This window comes from Schistocerca americana, chromosome 5, assembly GCF_021461395.2.
Source record: "Schistocerca americana isolate TAMUIC-IGC-003095 chromosome 5, iqSchAmer2.1, whole genome shotgun sequence".
In the NCBI taxonomy this organism is placed as follows: Eukaryota; Metazoa; Arthropoda; class Insecta; order Orthoptera; family Acrididae; genus Schistocerca; species Schistocerca americana.
In genome coordinates, this window is record NC_060123.1 from 585,514,678 (window position 1) to 585,531,666 (window position 16,989).

General features: G+C 43.2%; 1 protein-coding gene across 1 annotated transcript in view; it reads left to right on the forward strand.

Annotated features, from left to right (window-relative positions):
• The first annotated feature begins 205 nt into the window (after positions 1-205).
• LOC124616127 (monocarboxylate transporter 2-like) overlaps positions 206-16,989 on the forward strand; it is a 99,852-nt gene continuing 83,068 nt past the window's right edge. The window contains exons 1-2 of the mRNA XM_047144394.1: positions 206-287; positions 15,756-15,853. Coding sequence (XP_047000350.1) covers positions 15,764-15,853 — 90 coding nt within the window. The 5' untranslated portion in view covers positions 206-287; positions 15,756-15,763. The remainder of the gene's footprint in view (positions 288-15,755; positions 15,854-16,989) is intronic.

Here is a 16,989-nt window from a genome sequence, read left to right on the forward strand (position 1 = left end):
TCGGTGAAAGTGAGGGAAAACTAAGAGACCTACTTCGTGCAATCTGTCTGTAGCATGTGTGAAGTAAACTTACGTTAACGGTATGTACTGTGGACAGTGAAATTTCACCGTACTATCGATTAGTCTCAGTGATCAAAGGTAATTATCGAACGTGTCACTTCAAGTGGAATCCGCGTTGATAACACGCAGCGAACTTTGCTTCAGGCAACAGAGTGAGCAGAATCATCACAGTGGAATGGCGTCTCGTGAGCCCACACTGATGTAGCGAGCTGTAAATTTACTTACAGGTAAGATGGCAACGAATTACCGTCGTAATTATAGCGTTTTTGCTGTTCCCTTCACTAGGCACTATATGGTCTTCCCTTGACATCTGTGCGACAGCTCAAGACACAGAAGAAAGAGACGATACTGGATGCGAAGAAATTTTCTTGTCTTACATTACAGATTTTGAGTCTGTCGTTAATCAGACCCCGCTTCCCGACATTAAACTCATATATTTACCTGTCTCCGTCATACTTAAATTGCCCTGTACTCGTTTTAGGGGGTATTGTTACAATGTCAGCTGGAAAATAGTGTTTGAAAACTCACAAAGTTTCTCGCAGTAATTACAACGGAATCTGGGATGGTTTCTTCAACGCCATGACCAGTTTCTTCTCTCCTTCCTCGTCCAACCGACTTTATGTACCATATATAACGACCTTGATAGCCTCCCTTTATTTTTCTTCTTCACGTCCTATTTGTTCTTGCAGTTTCCTAAACTGATGATTGCGAGTACATAAGTTTTATTATAGTACTGCGAAATTTAGTGTGAAACATCTAACAAAGTCAATCTGTTTTTATTACTCGCTATCCAATTTTCACACGAAAAAGATCTGACTGTAGTACATGACTGGATCTTTGATGTGTTACAGTAACGCTATAGCCGGCCGAAGTGGCCGAGCGGTTAAAGGCGCCACAGTCTGGAACCGCACGACCGCTACGGTCGCTGGTTCGAATCCTGCCTCGGGCATGGATGTGTGTGATGTCCTTAGGTTAGTTAGGTTTAAGTAGTTCTAAGTTCTAGGGGACTTATGACCACAGCAGTTGAGTCCCATAGTGCTCAGAGCCATTTTTTTGAAGTAACGCTATAGTACTCGATATATTTTAACGATCTAAATTATATCTTTGGGAGCTCATTCACACTTTTCACGGATGATGTACACAAGGAAACCATAAAGCCAAAAAACTGTGATGTATTTTGGGACCCCCTGAACAGGATCGATACATGCCTCTGTTGACCATCGGTCAGAAAATGAAACAACGGTGAGTAAATTGCAGGAAAGAATTATTATCATCATTCTATGAGCAGTCAAATGAAAACTAGACAGATGAAAATAGTTCGTAAAATGTTTGTTATTTCAACAATATTTGCCATAATTGTTAATACATTTATCCCACTTTGAGACGAAGCGTCCAATTTCTGATTGGAAAAACATTTTCTGCGTCCTATCGAACAGGACTGTACCCAGGTGAGCAACTCTTCGTCCGCTGCACATCGACGGCAGCCAGTGTCTTTCTTCAGGACTCTAAAAATAAATAAATATTGCTTAGTGAGGAGTCGGGACTGTCTGGAGGATGCGTAAGGAAGGGCTTCCAGCGGAACTTCTGCAGCGCAGTCAAAACAATAGGCTCGGCAGCTCTGGGAAAGTCATGATGACCTTCTTTGACTGCAAGGGCGTGCTTCTCATTGACATTTTGGACCACGACGCCATAATTAAAGCACAGAGGTAGGTGCTCTCTTTGCAAAAGCTCAACCGTGCCATCAAGGTCATATGCCCAGGAATGTTGACGGAAGGCATCATTCTGTTGCCGGCAGTGCCCGCCCACATTGTCAACATTGTATTGATTACATTGCAGAAGCTCTGCCAGGAAGCTCTTACACATTCTCCGTACGATCCCGATCTCTCCCCATGCGATTTCCATATTTTTGGAGCCCTGAGCAAAGACATTCGTGGCAGTCAAATAGCTTCGCATGAAGAGGTGCACGCCCGTGTACATTCATGGTTCAGTAGGTAGGCGCAAACATTTTTCCATGAAGGCATCGGAAGTCTTGTCTCACGGAGGGATAAATATACGACAGTAACAGTTACGCAGATTAATTTTGAAATAATAAACAGATCACTTATTTTTTTACATCTGTCTTATTTTCATTTTAATGCTACTTATAACTGTGGTTAATACTGATCACTTAAAATAACTAGAAGCAGACAAAACCATAATATGTGTATGATTACGCGTGTTGCACGAGTAGTACGGCTACAAAATGGTAATTATAGTGGAAGGCACATGCCACAATAGGGCAATATTCAAAGCAAATGTAGGTTAGCCACGGACGAAGTAATTTCATACTAGCAACTCCTGAGCACTGGTCTGCCCTCCGATGCACTTATTGGGTTGGATTAATGGAAGAGACACTGAAGATCCAAGGCCAATGGTTCGTTTAGCAAGTGGGAAACTATCAAACAAGTGGTCATCATCCCACAGTGGCAGACGCCTTAAGTGCTGCATGTCATATTACAGTGCTGTTAGCTAATGAAATTCAAATTCAAATGGTTCAAATGGCTCTGAGCACTATGGGACTTAACTTCTGAGAGCACCATTCCCCTAGAACTTAGAACTACTTAAACCTAACTAACCTAAGGACAGCACACAAATCTATGCCCGAGGCAGGATTCTAACCTGCGACCGTAGCGATCGCGCGGTTCCTGACTGTAGCGCCTAGAACCGCTCGGCCACCCCGGCCGGCAATAAAATTCAAAGAGTATTCATTCCAAGAACAGAGAAGCTCATATTACACCGTTCCACATATATCTCGTGAAATTAGCATGATTCATAGATGACGATAGTTTACTTCGCAGTTAAAGTACACTCAAACATCAAAAAACGACGCACCACGATGGAATTACCCGAATGGGAAACAAACTGGTAGGCGTGACGTACTTCTACACACAAAGAAATGATTGCAGATTTAGGGAAATTGGATGACTTATTCAAGAGAAAGAGATTCCGAAATTGAGGAACTCAATAACGTGTTGGCCCACGTTTGGCCATTATGCATGCAGTTATTTAGTTTGGCATTGATTGATAGACTTGTAGGATGTCCTCCTAAGAGATATCATGCCAAATTTGTCCAACTGGCGCGATAGATCGTGATAATGGTGGTTGGAAGGCCCTGACCATAACGCTTCAAAAGTTGTTATTCGGGGCGGGATCTGGCGAGACTGCTGGATACGATGCGGTTTCGCAAGCACGAAAGTAAGCAGTGGAGACTCTCGCCGTGTGCTGGTGGGCATGAAATGTAAGCCCAGGATTACCTGCGATGAAGGGGAAGAAAACGGAACGTGGAATATCATCGACGTATCGTTGTGCTGTAAGGGTGCTGCGGATAAGAATCACAGAGATCCTTCTAGCAAAAGAAATTGCGCTCCAAACCATCACTCCTGGTTTTATCATGTTTTTTTCTATCGGGACACCGTTGGGCTTAGTGACAGGATTCATTTCAAATAGGAAAGGGTACAGCAGTCAGTCGCAGTGATGTTTATTGCATATCCAGATTTTAGTCACTTACATTTACTGCACTGCAGGAGACCACACATTGACCGAAGTATGGATATGCAATAAACATCATTGCTACTGTCTCCTGTACTCTTTACTACATCGCTTCTGGTTGTTGGGCAGTATGGTGAGCTAAATTCAGGTTAGTATACCTCTGCTGTCCGGGACATCCCCTGACACATCTTCGTTGGTCATCAGGCCAAGTTCGAAGCGATATTGAACACTGAGGACAATTATACTGAAGTCAACGAGATTCCAGGCCCCGCCGACCAACGAAGACGTGTCTGGAGCCGGCCGCGGTGGCCGAGCGGTTCTAGGCACTTCAGTCCAGAACCGCGCGGCTACTATGGTCGCAGGTTCGAATTCTGCCTCGGGCATGGATGTGTGTGATGTCCTTAGGTCAGTTAGATTTAAGCAGTTCTAAGTTCTAGGGGATTGATGACCTCAGATGTTTAAGTCACGTAGTGCTCAGAGCCATTTGAACCACTTTTTTTTTTTTCGCTTTCGGGAGGATGATGGTTCAAACCAGTGTCCGACCATCCTGATTTAGGTTTTCCTCGGTATCCCTCTATCGTTTAAGACAAATGCCGGGTTGATTCGTGTCTGGAGATTCCCTGAACAGTGGTGGAATACCAACCAGACTGTCGCCCATCATACGGCCCGACAACGAGGAGCGATGGCCTGGGCTGCTATTTCACTTCATGGCAGGACCATTTGGTTGTCATCCGCTACACTCCTACAGCACAACGGTTAGTCGACGACGTTCTGCGCCCCGTTTTGTTGTTCTTCATGGCAAACCATACTGTGCTTACGTTTCACCACGGTAGTACCCGCCTCCGTACATCGAGATGTTCTGCTACTTGCCTTCGTGCTTGCCAAACCGTACCCTCGCCAGAAAGATCGTTAGATATGTCTCCAGTTAAGAATGTTTGGAGCCTTATGGGCAAGCATCTCCTACCAGCTCGGGATTTTGCCGATCTGACGTGCCAATTGAACAGAATTTGGCACGATACCTCTCAGGAGGCTATCCAACAACTCTGCCACTCAGCGTCAAGCTAAATAACTGCTTGCATAAGGGCCAGAGGTGGACGAACGCGTTATTGCCTTGTTAAATTTGTGAAGGTCTTTCTCTTCAATAACATCTCATCCAGTTTCCCTGAAACTGCAAACATTTGCTTGCCCGCATATGTATACATGTCTTTTTTTTTAGCTTATTTACTCTGCTAGAATAAATCAATGACTGAGACACTACGAAAAATTAGATAAAATACGTCTGTTATCGCAAGCAGATGATGGATTTAGTATCTGTTAATATATGACAGTGATTCAGATTTCCCGTTCATTCCGAGCGTTGATATGGAGGAATGCTCGGAGATGGTTGTGATTCAAAACGCAGCCATTACTTGCTTCCGCAGAGTGTGCTGCTGCCTCTTCTAACGTGTTACGTGGGCCCATCCACTGTGTCCATGGCTCCACACTTGCCCATAAAATCCCGCTACTTCCTAAAGTCTTTGTGACACCCCACCGATAGGGTTCACCTTGTCTGTGATTACGGTTTCGATCCGGGTTGCTCCCTGACCTGTTGGCGGTCAATTACTAGCTTCTGGCTAGCCGTTCTATTCAAGAACTCTGATAGCATCGAGTACAGGAACCTCCTGTTTGTTCCACCAGTCTCTACGTCACCGGCAGTTTAAGTGATCGTAAACTGCGTTTTGCACGTGCCAAGTAGGACAGAAAAATAGGTAGAAGTAAAAGATTAATCTACCAAAAGGCTGATAGTGTTTGAAGATATTAAGACTTATCAGTAGTAGTTCTTTCCTGCATGTAACGAGACATCTGCTGTAGACTAACGCTGTGAAAATTGCAATATCTATGACGAACTGTGGAAATGAAGGAAAACTTACTGTGTAGAAAACTTTGTCATCAATGTCAGATTTGATAGAAACAATACGCACATTCTCAGCAGTAGCTTCTGGTGTAATGCGTACTCGACAGCTGATAGAAAACATCGATGCACAGATCTCACTGCAGTTCGATTCTCTGAGGTTGGAGCGTATTATGAATTTATCACTATCTGTAATCGCAGTTGTATAAGCTGCTACCGGTGACTGATCACCAAAAGAGAGGCTCGTTATAGACTTTGAATAGCACCTGAATGATAAGTCTGAGAGCACGTGTAACAGACAGCGTGCAGCAACGGTTTGCAGTGATATTTACCCACGCTATTACGAGACTATTTAGAGCACAATCACCACGACCGGCAGCCATTTCGCAATTATTGTAGGCCAGCTGGTTGCTCCAGACTTCTCCACGATTTACTGCTTTCACGCAGTTATGTTTTTCTGCATGCTTTACAGTTTCGTTTACTCAGTTTCCGCCAAACTGTTTCAATCTCTTAGAACCCACCAAAGAACAATTTTCTTGGTTACATATCCCATACACATGATTTTTATTACATTCATAACAATGTCATTCACCACAGTCTCTTTCCTGATGCAGTTATTTGTTGTCCGACGCTCCTAGTATCTTCCAACATGCAACTCTCCATTGCTCAACTTCTAACGCTTTTCGTGTTAGCCTTGATCGCCGTAACTCAGAACTGTTAATACATATCCACTATAAACTTGCTTTTAAAATAAATCCCAATCTCCTAATTAAAAACTCAGTTTCGTTCACCGAAACCTTCCTCACCAATTTCAATCTCACGTTTTTGCTGTCAATCCAGTGGTTATCTACAGCTGATAAGCAAATTTAAAATCTAATCCGAAATTATTTACTCTGGACATCGATCTACTCCATAAATAAATATTAACATTTGGGTTTTCAAGCTCTGCATTCTGCAAGAGACAATGTATTTCCTTTAATATCTACCAAAGAAATTTTCGATACCTGCTTCATCTTCTCTAGACCTCTGTTTAATTCTGAAATTACGTTAATTCCGAAACTCGTTTGGATTTAAGCGTTTTTATCTGTTCTGTCATGCATCATTGGTACGTTTTGTGGTTTTATTCTACGTTTTTATACTTTTCCACATCTATTATACATCACCTTCACCTTTTATCGCACATTTTCATCCATAGAACAAAATGATCTCCTTCATCATATGACAACATTTGATAACAGGTGACAGTGAAATATAAAAAGTGCTGGTGTCTACAATAAAATGACAAACTTTGTTGTAAAGTCCATGATTGTGAAACAGTATCAATGCCGTGTTGATACTCCTCATGATTTGTGCGCGTAACATGCTTGGATACTCCTTAGGATGCTATGTAGAATGTGGCGGACATCTAAACGTCTCACTCGTCGACGGCGGCGGCCCTTCTTAGTTCGTTCATTCTGTAAGGAGGGTTCGCACGACGAAGTTCATTTGAAGACAAGCATACTGTTGTGTACATAGTTCCGCGTAGTCAGCGCGTACGCAACTTTCCCACTAGAGCGCGCCCCGCTAAGCACAACAGCGCAGGCGCAGCGCTCGTGCGTCTCCACTCTACGAGATGGCGCTGCCATAAAGACGGACCAAATTCTGCTTCCGCCGATCCGCGTATTAATATGTAACGCAATCAATGAGATTGCTGCTAACGTAGAACCTTTTCTCCTCGCGGATCACACTCGCGCAGTGATACATGAACGCACGAGGTATTATAACGAGTGTACAGACCTCCGATTAGTCAGTCTGCGTTAGTCTGTACGAGTCTGCATTAGTCTGCATTTGTCTGTACCAGTCTATAGTCAAGTTTCAGTCTGTGCCTAATAAGATTACCATATTCCTGTACATAGCCATGAAGATAAATGTATAAACACTTTTGTCAAGTATCAGAGATATGTGAGAATAAGATTAACGTACCAAGACCAAAGGAACTTCAGACTGTCAATTGTAAATAGCATCCAGAACCAAGTTAAGTTATTTTTATGCCTGTTATTATTTTAATAAATGTGTGTGAAAATTAATCAAGTTCTGTTTAAAGTTGGCCACCGTCGATCTGCTACTCTAAGCGTGCAAGTGGCATTTCTATCATCTGACCTAACGGCAGAAGATAAACACGCCACCTATAGCTGACACTCGCCTACTTTGTTAGAGCAACAAGTCAAATAATCTGATGGTGTGTGTACCGAAGGTCTTACAGTACTCATACCACACATACTCAGTCGGGTCTGGCTCCTGGAGAAATCTGTTTACGACTTCGAGGCGGAGCGCTCGTTTTGATAGACAGAGCCTTTGCCAGAATGTTGACGTCTGTGCTGAACAGTAGGTTGAAGTTTCTTTCTGGGTACTACTCACCCTTCAAAGTAATCTCGACAGTGATACGAGAAGTTCAACATCAATACATGTTACTGGCCCAAAACATGGGTGTCCCACCTCCACACTGAATCCTTGAGACGGAATGCCCGAAACATGCAGTGGTATGTGTCCGCCACTACACTACTCTACAACGATTATCAGGCGTCAGACATATCCCGCTTCCGTCGGTGATAAGAACTGGACACCATTGATCCAGCTTCCACTCAAGGTATTTCATTGCCCTCATTTTTTTGTACGGGTGTTGCTATGCCCCAATCGTGTTCTACGTGGTAGACGCCAAGGGGTGACAATGACAGCATTGATCACGTGGACACGATTGCATCCACACAGTCCTTCCATTTTGCTCCAAAACGTAAAGTTCTATTACAGTGTCCTCATTACCTACAGGTCGTGGACAAAAATACATTACCATACCTAATACGATGTAGGGAACAGTTTGCTTTCAAAACAGCTTCAAGTCGTCACTGAATGGATAAATACAGGTCCTGTAAGGTTTTCAACAGAATCGTATACCATTTTTACTGCAAAATGGTGGCACGTTGAGGCAAAGATGATGGAAGTGGATAGCCATCACGCACTCTTCTCTCCAAAGTAGACCAGATATGCGAGTCAGTGCAGAGGGCTAATGACTGTGGTGCCCAGGGTGCTGGCGACAATTCACCCCGTGCTCGCAAAACCAGTCCTGAATGTGAAACGTCCTCTTTGAACAATTATGAATGACAGTGCTAAAAAAACAGCTGAGTAAAACTAAACGTACTCAAGAGATTTCTCTCTTTACTTATTCTCATCATCACTAAACTGACATACAATATTTTTTAGCGCAACGCAATCTGACTTTCAATAATCCCTACAAAAGAATGGCCCTGACTAACAATAACCTATACCTTTCATGAATCACTTGCTTCACAAAAATCTACGTTACTCGAACTACTGCAATGCAGCGAGTGCCAATACTGCCAGCTAAATAAAATATTCTAACTACTGAAGGCACTAACTACTGATAGGCATAGTTAGCAAATTAAAGATTTTGATAGGGAACAGACTATCTATTTACATTAATAATGTTCAAAACTCATCATATATATAACTGCCAATTCATGACATCTATCTTTACGAATTTCCTTTTTCTAGAGGACACACGCCCAGATCGTCCGCTTATAGTAACCTCTCAAAACTCTGGCATCTCTCTCTCCACATCAACCATTGCTGGTGGCTCACCTCCAACTGCCCAACGCTGTGCGCTGTTCACATCCAATAGCCCAACAATACACTAGCGAATATTCCAACAATGAGTCCAACCAACCACAGACTGCACACAGCGCAGTCAGAGATTTTCATGCACAGCACTACGTAGTATTACCAACATAAAAACCTAAACAGCCTACTTCCTAAACAGCGTACTTACAGCCTACTTACAAATGATACTAGTTGTCTGAATGGGGGCCCTGTCGTCCCGGAACACAGCTGCAACATTGCTGAACAAACATTGTACCAAGGGATGGAACTGATCAACCAAAATGGTCACATAAACCTGGGCAGTAAATTATGCAGAGTAACCGTGAGACTAATCGAATATTAACATATGGCTGCCCAAATCATCACTGAACCCCAACAATGTTTCAATCTTGAAACGTATACTCGGCCAGAAGATTGAAACAATGAGAAACAAGACACATTCGATCAAATGACATTCTTCCACTGGTCCATAGTTCACGTTTTATGGCTTCCGGGCACTACGGATTCCTTTTACAGGCTTGAGTATCAGTCATAACTAGTTTTGGATTCCAGTTCTCCTGCAGTTCTTTGCTTGTGGAGCTCCCTCATATTCAAGAATGAGATTTCCACTCTGCAGCGGAGTGTGCGCTGATGTGAAACTTCCTGGCAGATTAAAACTGTGTGCCGGACCGAGACTCGAATTCGGGACCTTTGCCTTTCGCGGGCAATTGCTCTACCATCTGAGCTACCGAAGCACTACTCACTCCCCGTCCTTACAGCTTTACTTCTGCCAGTACCTCGTCTCCTACCTTCCAAACTTCTCAGAAGCTCTTCTGCGAACCTTTCAGAACTAGCACTCCTGGAAGAAAGAATATTACGGAGATGGTTGGTTGGTTGGTTTGGGGAAGGAGACCAGACAGCGTGGTCATCGGTCTCATCGGATTAGGGAAGGATGGGGAAGGAAGTCGGCCGTGCCCTTTTAGAGGAACCATCCCGGCATTTGCCTGGCGTGATTTGGAGAAATCACGGAAAACCTAAATCAGGATGGCCGGACGCGGGATTGAACCGTCGTCCTCCCGAATGCGATATTACGGAGACATAGCTTAGCCACAGCCTGGAGGATGTTTCCAGAATGAGATTTTTACTCTGCAGCGGGGTGTGCGCTGATATGAATTCTTTTGTTGCTGACAAGATTCGCGAGTGGGACACACAGTTCTGCAGTGACTTCGGTAGCTGTCGTCCTCGTATTTTTCATAACAATCCTATTCAGTGGCACGCTATCGCTGTCACTGGATACAGATACATTTACGCGTTGTAACGTAGCAAATGGTGTCTATCCGAACTCCCTGTATGCGGTAGAAATCTTTGATTACGGTGCCTCTTGAATCACCAAACGCTTCGGCCAACTTGGTTACAGAACTAACCACCACAAGAGCAACGACTATTTGCCCACGTACGAATTACTTTGATTCCGACGTAATGGATCCACAACTACGCGGAAAACTGTTCTGACCCTGACTGACACTTGCAACGTGTTTAAGACATTGCATAGGTGCCACACATGGCCGAATACAACAGCGCAATGTGCAGTCTTGGCTAGTATCTGCACTTATGTTCAAATATGCATTTCTCGCTGTGCTTCCTGTACATACTGTATTTTGTAGGTACCGGTCATCTCTGCAGCTAACAAATATGTTCTTCCCTAGTGCCATGTGTCTCAGATTAACGTTCAAGATATAATGTGACGTAGCTGTAGTGTTCGCCAATTCGTCGGGCAACTTTGCGTGCAGACGACCCTTCTTGTACTAAGTTGAGAATGCGTGTACGATCTAAGCTTCAAACAACGTCTCAAGGCATGTCGACAGACTGAACAGTACACACAGCAAGCGTTGTCCTGTTCACAAGTATTGGGAAAGAGATTTACATAATAATAACAATAATAATAATAAAACGCATTCCGAGACATGTGGGTGGTGAAGTGCTCGTTTGATCATTCTAAAACTCTCTTCTTCTGGAGCTTATAGAACTCGGAATAATATTACACTACTGGCCATTAAAATTGCTCCACCACGAAGATGACGTGCTACAGACGCGAAATTTAACCGACGGGAAGAAGATGCTGTGATTTGCAACTGATAAGCTTTTCAGAACATTCACACAAGGTTGGCGCCGGTGGCGACACCTACAACGTGCTGACATGAGGAAAGTTTCCAACCGATTTCTCATACACAAACAGCAGTTTACCGGCGTTGCCTGGTGAAACGTTGTTGTGATGCCTCGTGTAAGGAGGAGAAATGCGTACCATCACGTTTCCGAATTTGATAAAGGTCGGATTGTAGCCTATCGCGATTGCGGTTTATCGTATCGCGGCATTACTGCTCCCGTTGGTCGAGATCCAGTGACTGTTAGCAGAATATGGAATCGGTGGGTTCAGGGGGGTAATACGGAACGCCGTGCTGGATCCCAACGGCCTCGTATCACTAGCAATCGAGATGACAGGCATTTTATCCGCATGGCTATAACGGATCGTGCAGCCACGTCTCGATCCCTGAGTCAACAGATTGGGACGTTTGCAAGACAACCATCTGCACGGACAGTTCGACGACGCTTGCAGCGGCACAGACTATCAGCTCGGAGACCATGGCTGCGGTTATCCTTGACGCTGTATCACAGACAGGAGCGCCTGCGATGGTTTACTCAACGACGAACCTGGATGCACAAATGGCAAAACGTCATTTTTTCGGATGATTCCAGGTTCTGTTTACAGCATCATTATGGTCACATCCGTGAGTGGGGACATCGCGGTGAACGCACATTGGAAGCGTGTATTCGTCATCGCCATACTGGCGTATCACCCGGCGTGATGGTACGGGTTGCTATTGGTTACACGTCTCAGTCAGCTATTGTTCTCATTGACGGAACTTTGAACAGTGGACCTTATATTTCAGATGTGTTACGACCCGTGGCTCTGCCCTTCATTCGATCCCTGCGAAACCCTTCATTCCAGCAGGATAGTGCACGATCGCATGTTACAGGTCCTGTAGGGGCCTTTCTGGATAGAGTAAATGTTCTACTGCTGCCCTTGCTAGCACATTCTCCAGATCTCTCACCAATTGAAAACGTGTGGTCAATGGTGGCCGAGCAACTGGCTTGTCACAATACACCAGTCACTATTTTTGATGCATTCGGGAGGACAACGGTTCAATCCCGCGTCCGTCCATCCTGATTTAGGTTTTCGTGATTTCCCTAAATCGGTCCAGGCAAATGCCGGGATGGTTCCTTTGAAAGGGTACGGCCGACTTCCTTCCCCTTCCTTCCCTAATCCGATGAGACCGATGACCTCGCTGTCTGCTCTCCTGCCCCACAACAACCCAGCCCATCCCAACTGCTCTTGATGAACTGTGGTATCGTGTTGAAGCTGCATGGGCAGCTGTACCTGTACACGCCATCCAAGCTCTGTTTGACTCAATGCCCAAACGAATCAAGGCCGTTATTACGGCCAGAGGTGGTTGTTCTGGGTACTGATTTCTCCGGATCTATGCACCAAATTTGCGTGAGAATGTAATCACATGTCAGTTCTAGTATAATATAGTTGTCCAATGAATACCCGTTTATCATCTGCATTTCTTCTCGATGTAGCAATTTTAATGGCCAGTAGTGTAAATGTTTTCGTTGCGTATCTAAGTGGCAGAGTACGCTAAATTTGACGCACAAAAACATCAGGAACTACTTGAAAAACTAAGCGTGAAATTTCAGGCAGGCAGTTGTTAATCGAAACAAGCTTGGTTGCTAGATGGGCAGTTCGTCAAGATTACTGATAACTAGCTTGTTTCAAAACACTTGTTCGACCTACGGTGAAATACTGTCCACTTGACAGCGCCATTTTGCTCGCAAAGTGGCTAGAAATACTGACACATAATAGAAGGTTATTGTAGTTGTGATTTCCAGTCCAAAGAATGGTTACATGCTGGTTTCAACACTAGGCTATCTTGTGCAAGTCTCTTCACCTGTGCATAACTACTGAAATCTTCAACCATTTGAACCTACTTACTGTGTTCTAGCCTTAACCTCCCTCTACTGTCTAGAAGAGGGGTCTCCAAACGTTTGAGCCTAAGGGCCACACTGGCTTTTCCACCAAGCTGCAAGAGCCGTGGCCTAGCTGCATTTTGTCCAAGTTTTCTTGTGGCCTAATACCCCAGTACCGCTGGGAACTTCGCGGTACAGTTGAGAAGCTTTTGTGGCGCTTACCACTTCTGCCATTCTTTACGAGCTGATGTTGAGTGGCACTGCAAGTAGGCATTACGCAGTGAATTGTTTTTTGTTTGATCTTGAGGTGTGGACTTAATTCATTTCAGTTACATTGGTACAAAGAAATACTATATAATTTTTTCATAATGCGGAGCCACAGTCATAACATATTTCTTTAAAGTCAGTACTGCGATTAGGCTGATGTTTATTTACAGTGTTGCATTTACATTTACACAATCATGTTTAGGCTTCAAAGTGCCATTATCAAGTGTTTTCTGAAAGCAAGTTAGATAATAACAGTGAAATACATAACAAGTGATATAATCGTATAACAATCCATATTTGTAAAGTTTACTTACCAGTGTTATAAATTGCCTAAGATGGCTTTCATATGTGGTAGCTGATCCAGTTGTTAACATTACTATGTCATCTTTACGTCATATAAATAAGATGTCACTACTATAACATGTAAATAAGATTTATAGCACCAGGATTACAGGCATATATATCAATACCACGGTGTACTCACGTCTGTAATTATATCTCATCAACCATTAACAAATACTGTGATATCCCCACTTTGTATATTACGTCAAATTTAAGTGTACTGTTTAACTTGGAATCTTTTGATTCTTTTATTTGCTTAAATGCTTTTATGTACATGACACGTTTCACCAACCTGTGTTATTTGCACTTGTTCCTAAGTAATGTTCCAAGACGTATAAGCCAGGAAGTTGTTTTTGAAATGATTATTCGAGACTGAAAAAATACCACTAAACAGATTCTTTATGCGAAGTAATGCTCGTTAAGCAGGTTAGTTTCTTCCTTTTTTTTCGCTCGTTGTGTTCATCACTCGTCGTGGAATGTGCTCGATAAGCAAGGTTTGAAAGTAATAAAAAAATAAATCACGACGGGCCGGATACCACGCATGTCTGGCCCATTACCGCGGGCCGGTTTGATGGTGTTCGCGGGCCGGTATTGGCCCGCGGGCCGTAGTTTGGTGACCCCAGGTCTAGAGTTTATATCCCACCGCCCACCGATACTTGTTACAGATGCCAAATTCTATCACGCCTCAGAATGAGTCCTTGGCCCACATATTTCATTTTTCAACAATTACATTCAGCGCCTCCTCGCTAATTGTCCAATTTAACTACCTAATATTCAGCAATCCTTTGTAGCACCGCATTCGAAAAGTTTCTATTCTCTTCTTGTCTGAACCGTTTATCGTCCACGTTTCACTTCCGCACAACGCTACCCTTCACGCAAACACCTTCCGAAAAGAAGTCATAACATTGAAATTTATATTCGGTAGTGTAGTGGAACAGGAAAATGACAGGACTGGGTTGAGTCGTCAGTACAGATGGGTTTTGAACACACATCATTCCAAAAAATTTCATGCTTAAAAAAGTAGCACCAATGAAAAGAATGCTCAGTGCAATAACAAATTTGACTTGTACGATATTGCAGTGCCTGTGTTATTAAAAAGAATGATGAAATTTTCCTTTGAACATTCGTGCATGTAAAGCTGGAAATCCGGGTTCGGCTCCCGGCCCGGTACAAATTTCCATTGCCGCTATTCCCTTATACAGCTGGTGGTTGGTCGTATTCGCAACTGCGAATACATCTCGTGTATTTCATAACGGCTGTAGTCACCGCAGCGCTTGTTGCTTCGGACATGCATGCATGAAGGAGCATTGGGTATTACTTCTGAACAACTCAGACATTGCAATATCTTATTTATCCGCCCACGCCAGGTTTCAACATTCGATAAATTCAGTTCTACATAAAACCTAAAATACAATTTCAGAAGTATTATATGGTGTCTACGGAATCAACTACCCATCTGTGCTATTGTTATAAACATGTCTTACGTGTAAAAAATACGTATGATCAAATTAGTTTAGCATCAAAGAGTCTGTTGCTAGTGGTCGCGATCGGATTTGCTCTAATAATCGATAGTCAACTACGAAATTATATTATTCCACCTATTAAAAGACGTCATTGCTTTGTTACAGATTTCAGAGATACTTTACCTCTTTTTAGTAATCTATAACTACCTTCCAGTGAAAGACTAAAACAGGTACACAATCGGTCTTGAACAGTAAATCTGAAAACTCTTTAGGATGTAACTGTGGTGTAACGACCACTGGTTTTAATACGCGCAGACTGATGTTGTAGAGCATACTTATAAGTAACTGTTGTCATACTACATCCGCAAATGGAACAACAAGAGACTTTAAAACATGATGTAATGAATAGCGCTCTCTACCACTTCATAATGATCAGCGAAGAATGGATGAAAATGACTGCAACAGATATTTCAGCAAGTCAGAGCTCAACCACGTATGTCCTCTCCTAGGAATGTTTGGTGAATATTTATTTTCTTTTGTTTCAGATGCAGGGATGACGGGAACAGCGACTGTGGAATATGAACTAGTTCCACCCGATGGAGGGTGGGGCTGGATGATTGTTTTAGGGGCAGCGCTCTCCAATGTAAGTAAATAGATTTACTTTAAGACTGCATGACAAGGTCTGTAAGGGACAACTATGAAAGAATCTTTAATTCAGATAGTTAAGGAGTAAGACCAATTTATTTACACACCCACCCACCCTCCCACCCACCCACACTCACACACACACACACACACACACACACACACGCACCTACACACACACGCACCCACACACACACACACGCGCACACGGAAGGCTTCCTTCCTACTGAAGGAAGGCCAAAATTTTGACTTTCCTGCTTTAAGCCATTGTTCAGTAAACCACAATTAATAGCAGTTTAAATTTGTTCAGTATTTTGTTTACTCTTAACGCATCGATTACACGCTAGCATGACACTGGGAGTTCGTTTCTCTTGTTTTTGCCTATTTCCTTCATAATTGTCGATCACTACAACAGCACGCAAGAAAAGCTCACTGGGGTATTGTGACTTGACTCTTAAATTCACTGCGCTTGTATTCTCCCACGTAGCAAAAATTTTCGTATCGCAAACCTGAAGGTGATGTGTGTCGGTAGGCGATACATCCAAGTATAAGTGAGTTCAGGCACAATACACCAACTAAGATCTCTCAACGTTAAAATTACTGCACTGATACTGAAAAAGTTACAATCGTGTTACCACTAGCATTTTATCAGAAAGCCTTCTTAGAAATATGTGCCCAGATCTGGAACAGATTGATTAACATCGGGGATAGGCTACAACCCTGTCTCACTCCCTTCCCAACCACTGCTTCCCTTTCATGTCCATCGACTCTTATAACTGCCATCTGGTTTCTGTACAAATTGTAAATAGCCTTTCGCTCCCTGTATTTACCCCTGCCACCTTCATAATTTGAAAGAGAGTATTCCAGTCAACATTGTCAAAAGCTTTCTCTAAGTCTACAAATGCTAGAAACGTAGGTATGTCTTTCCTTAATCTTTCTTCTAAGATAAGTCGTAGGGTCAGTATTGCCTCACGTGTTCCAACATTTCTACGGAATCGAAACTGATCTTCCCCGAGGTAGGCTTCTACCAGTTTCTCCATTAGTCTGTAAAGAATTCGTGTTAGTATTTTGCAGCCGTGGCTTATTAAACTGATAGTTCGGTAATTTTCACATCTGTCAACACCTGCTTTCATT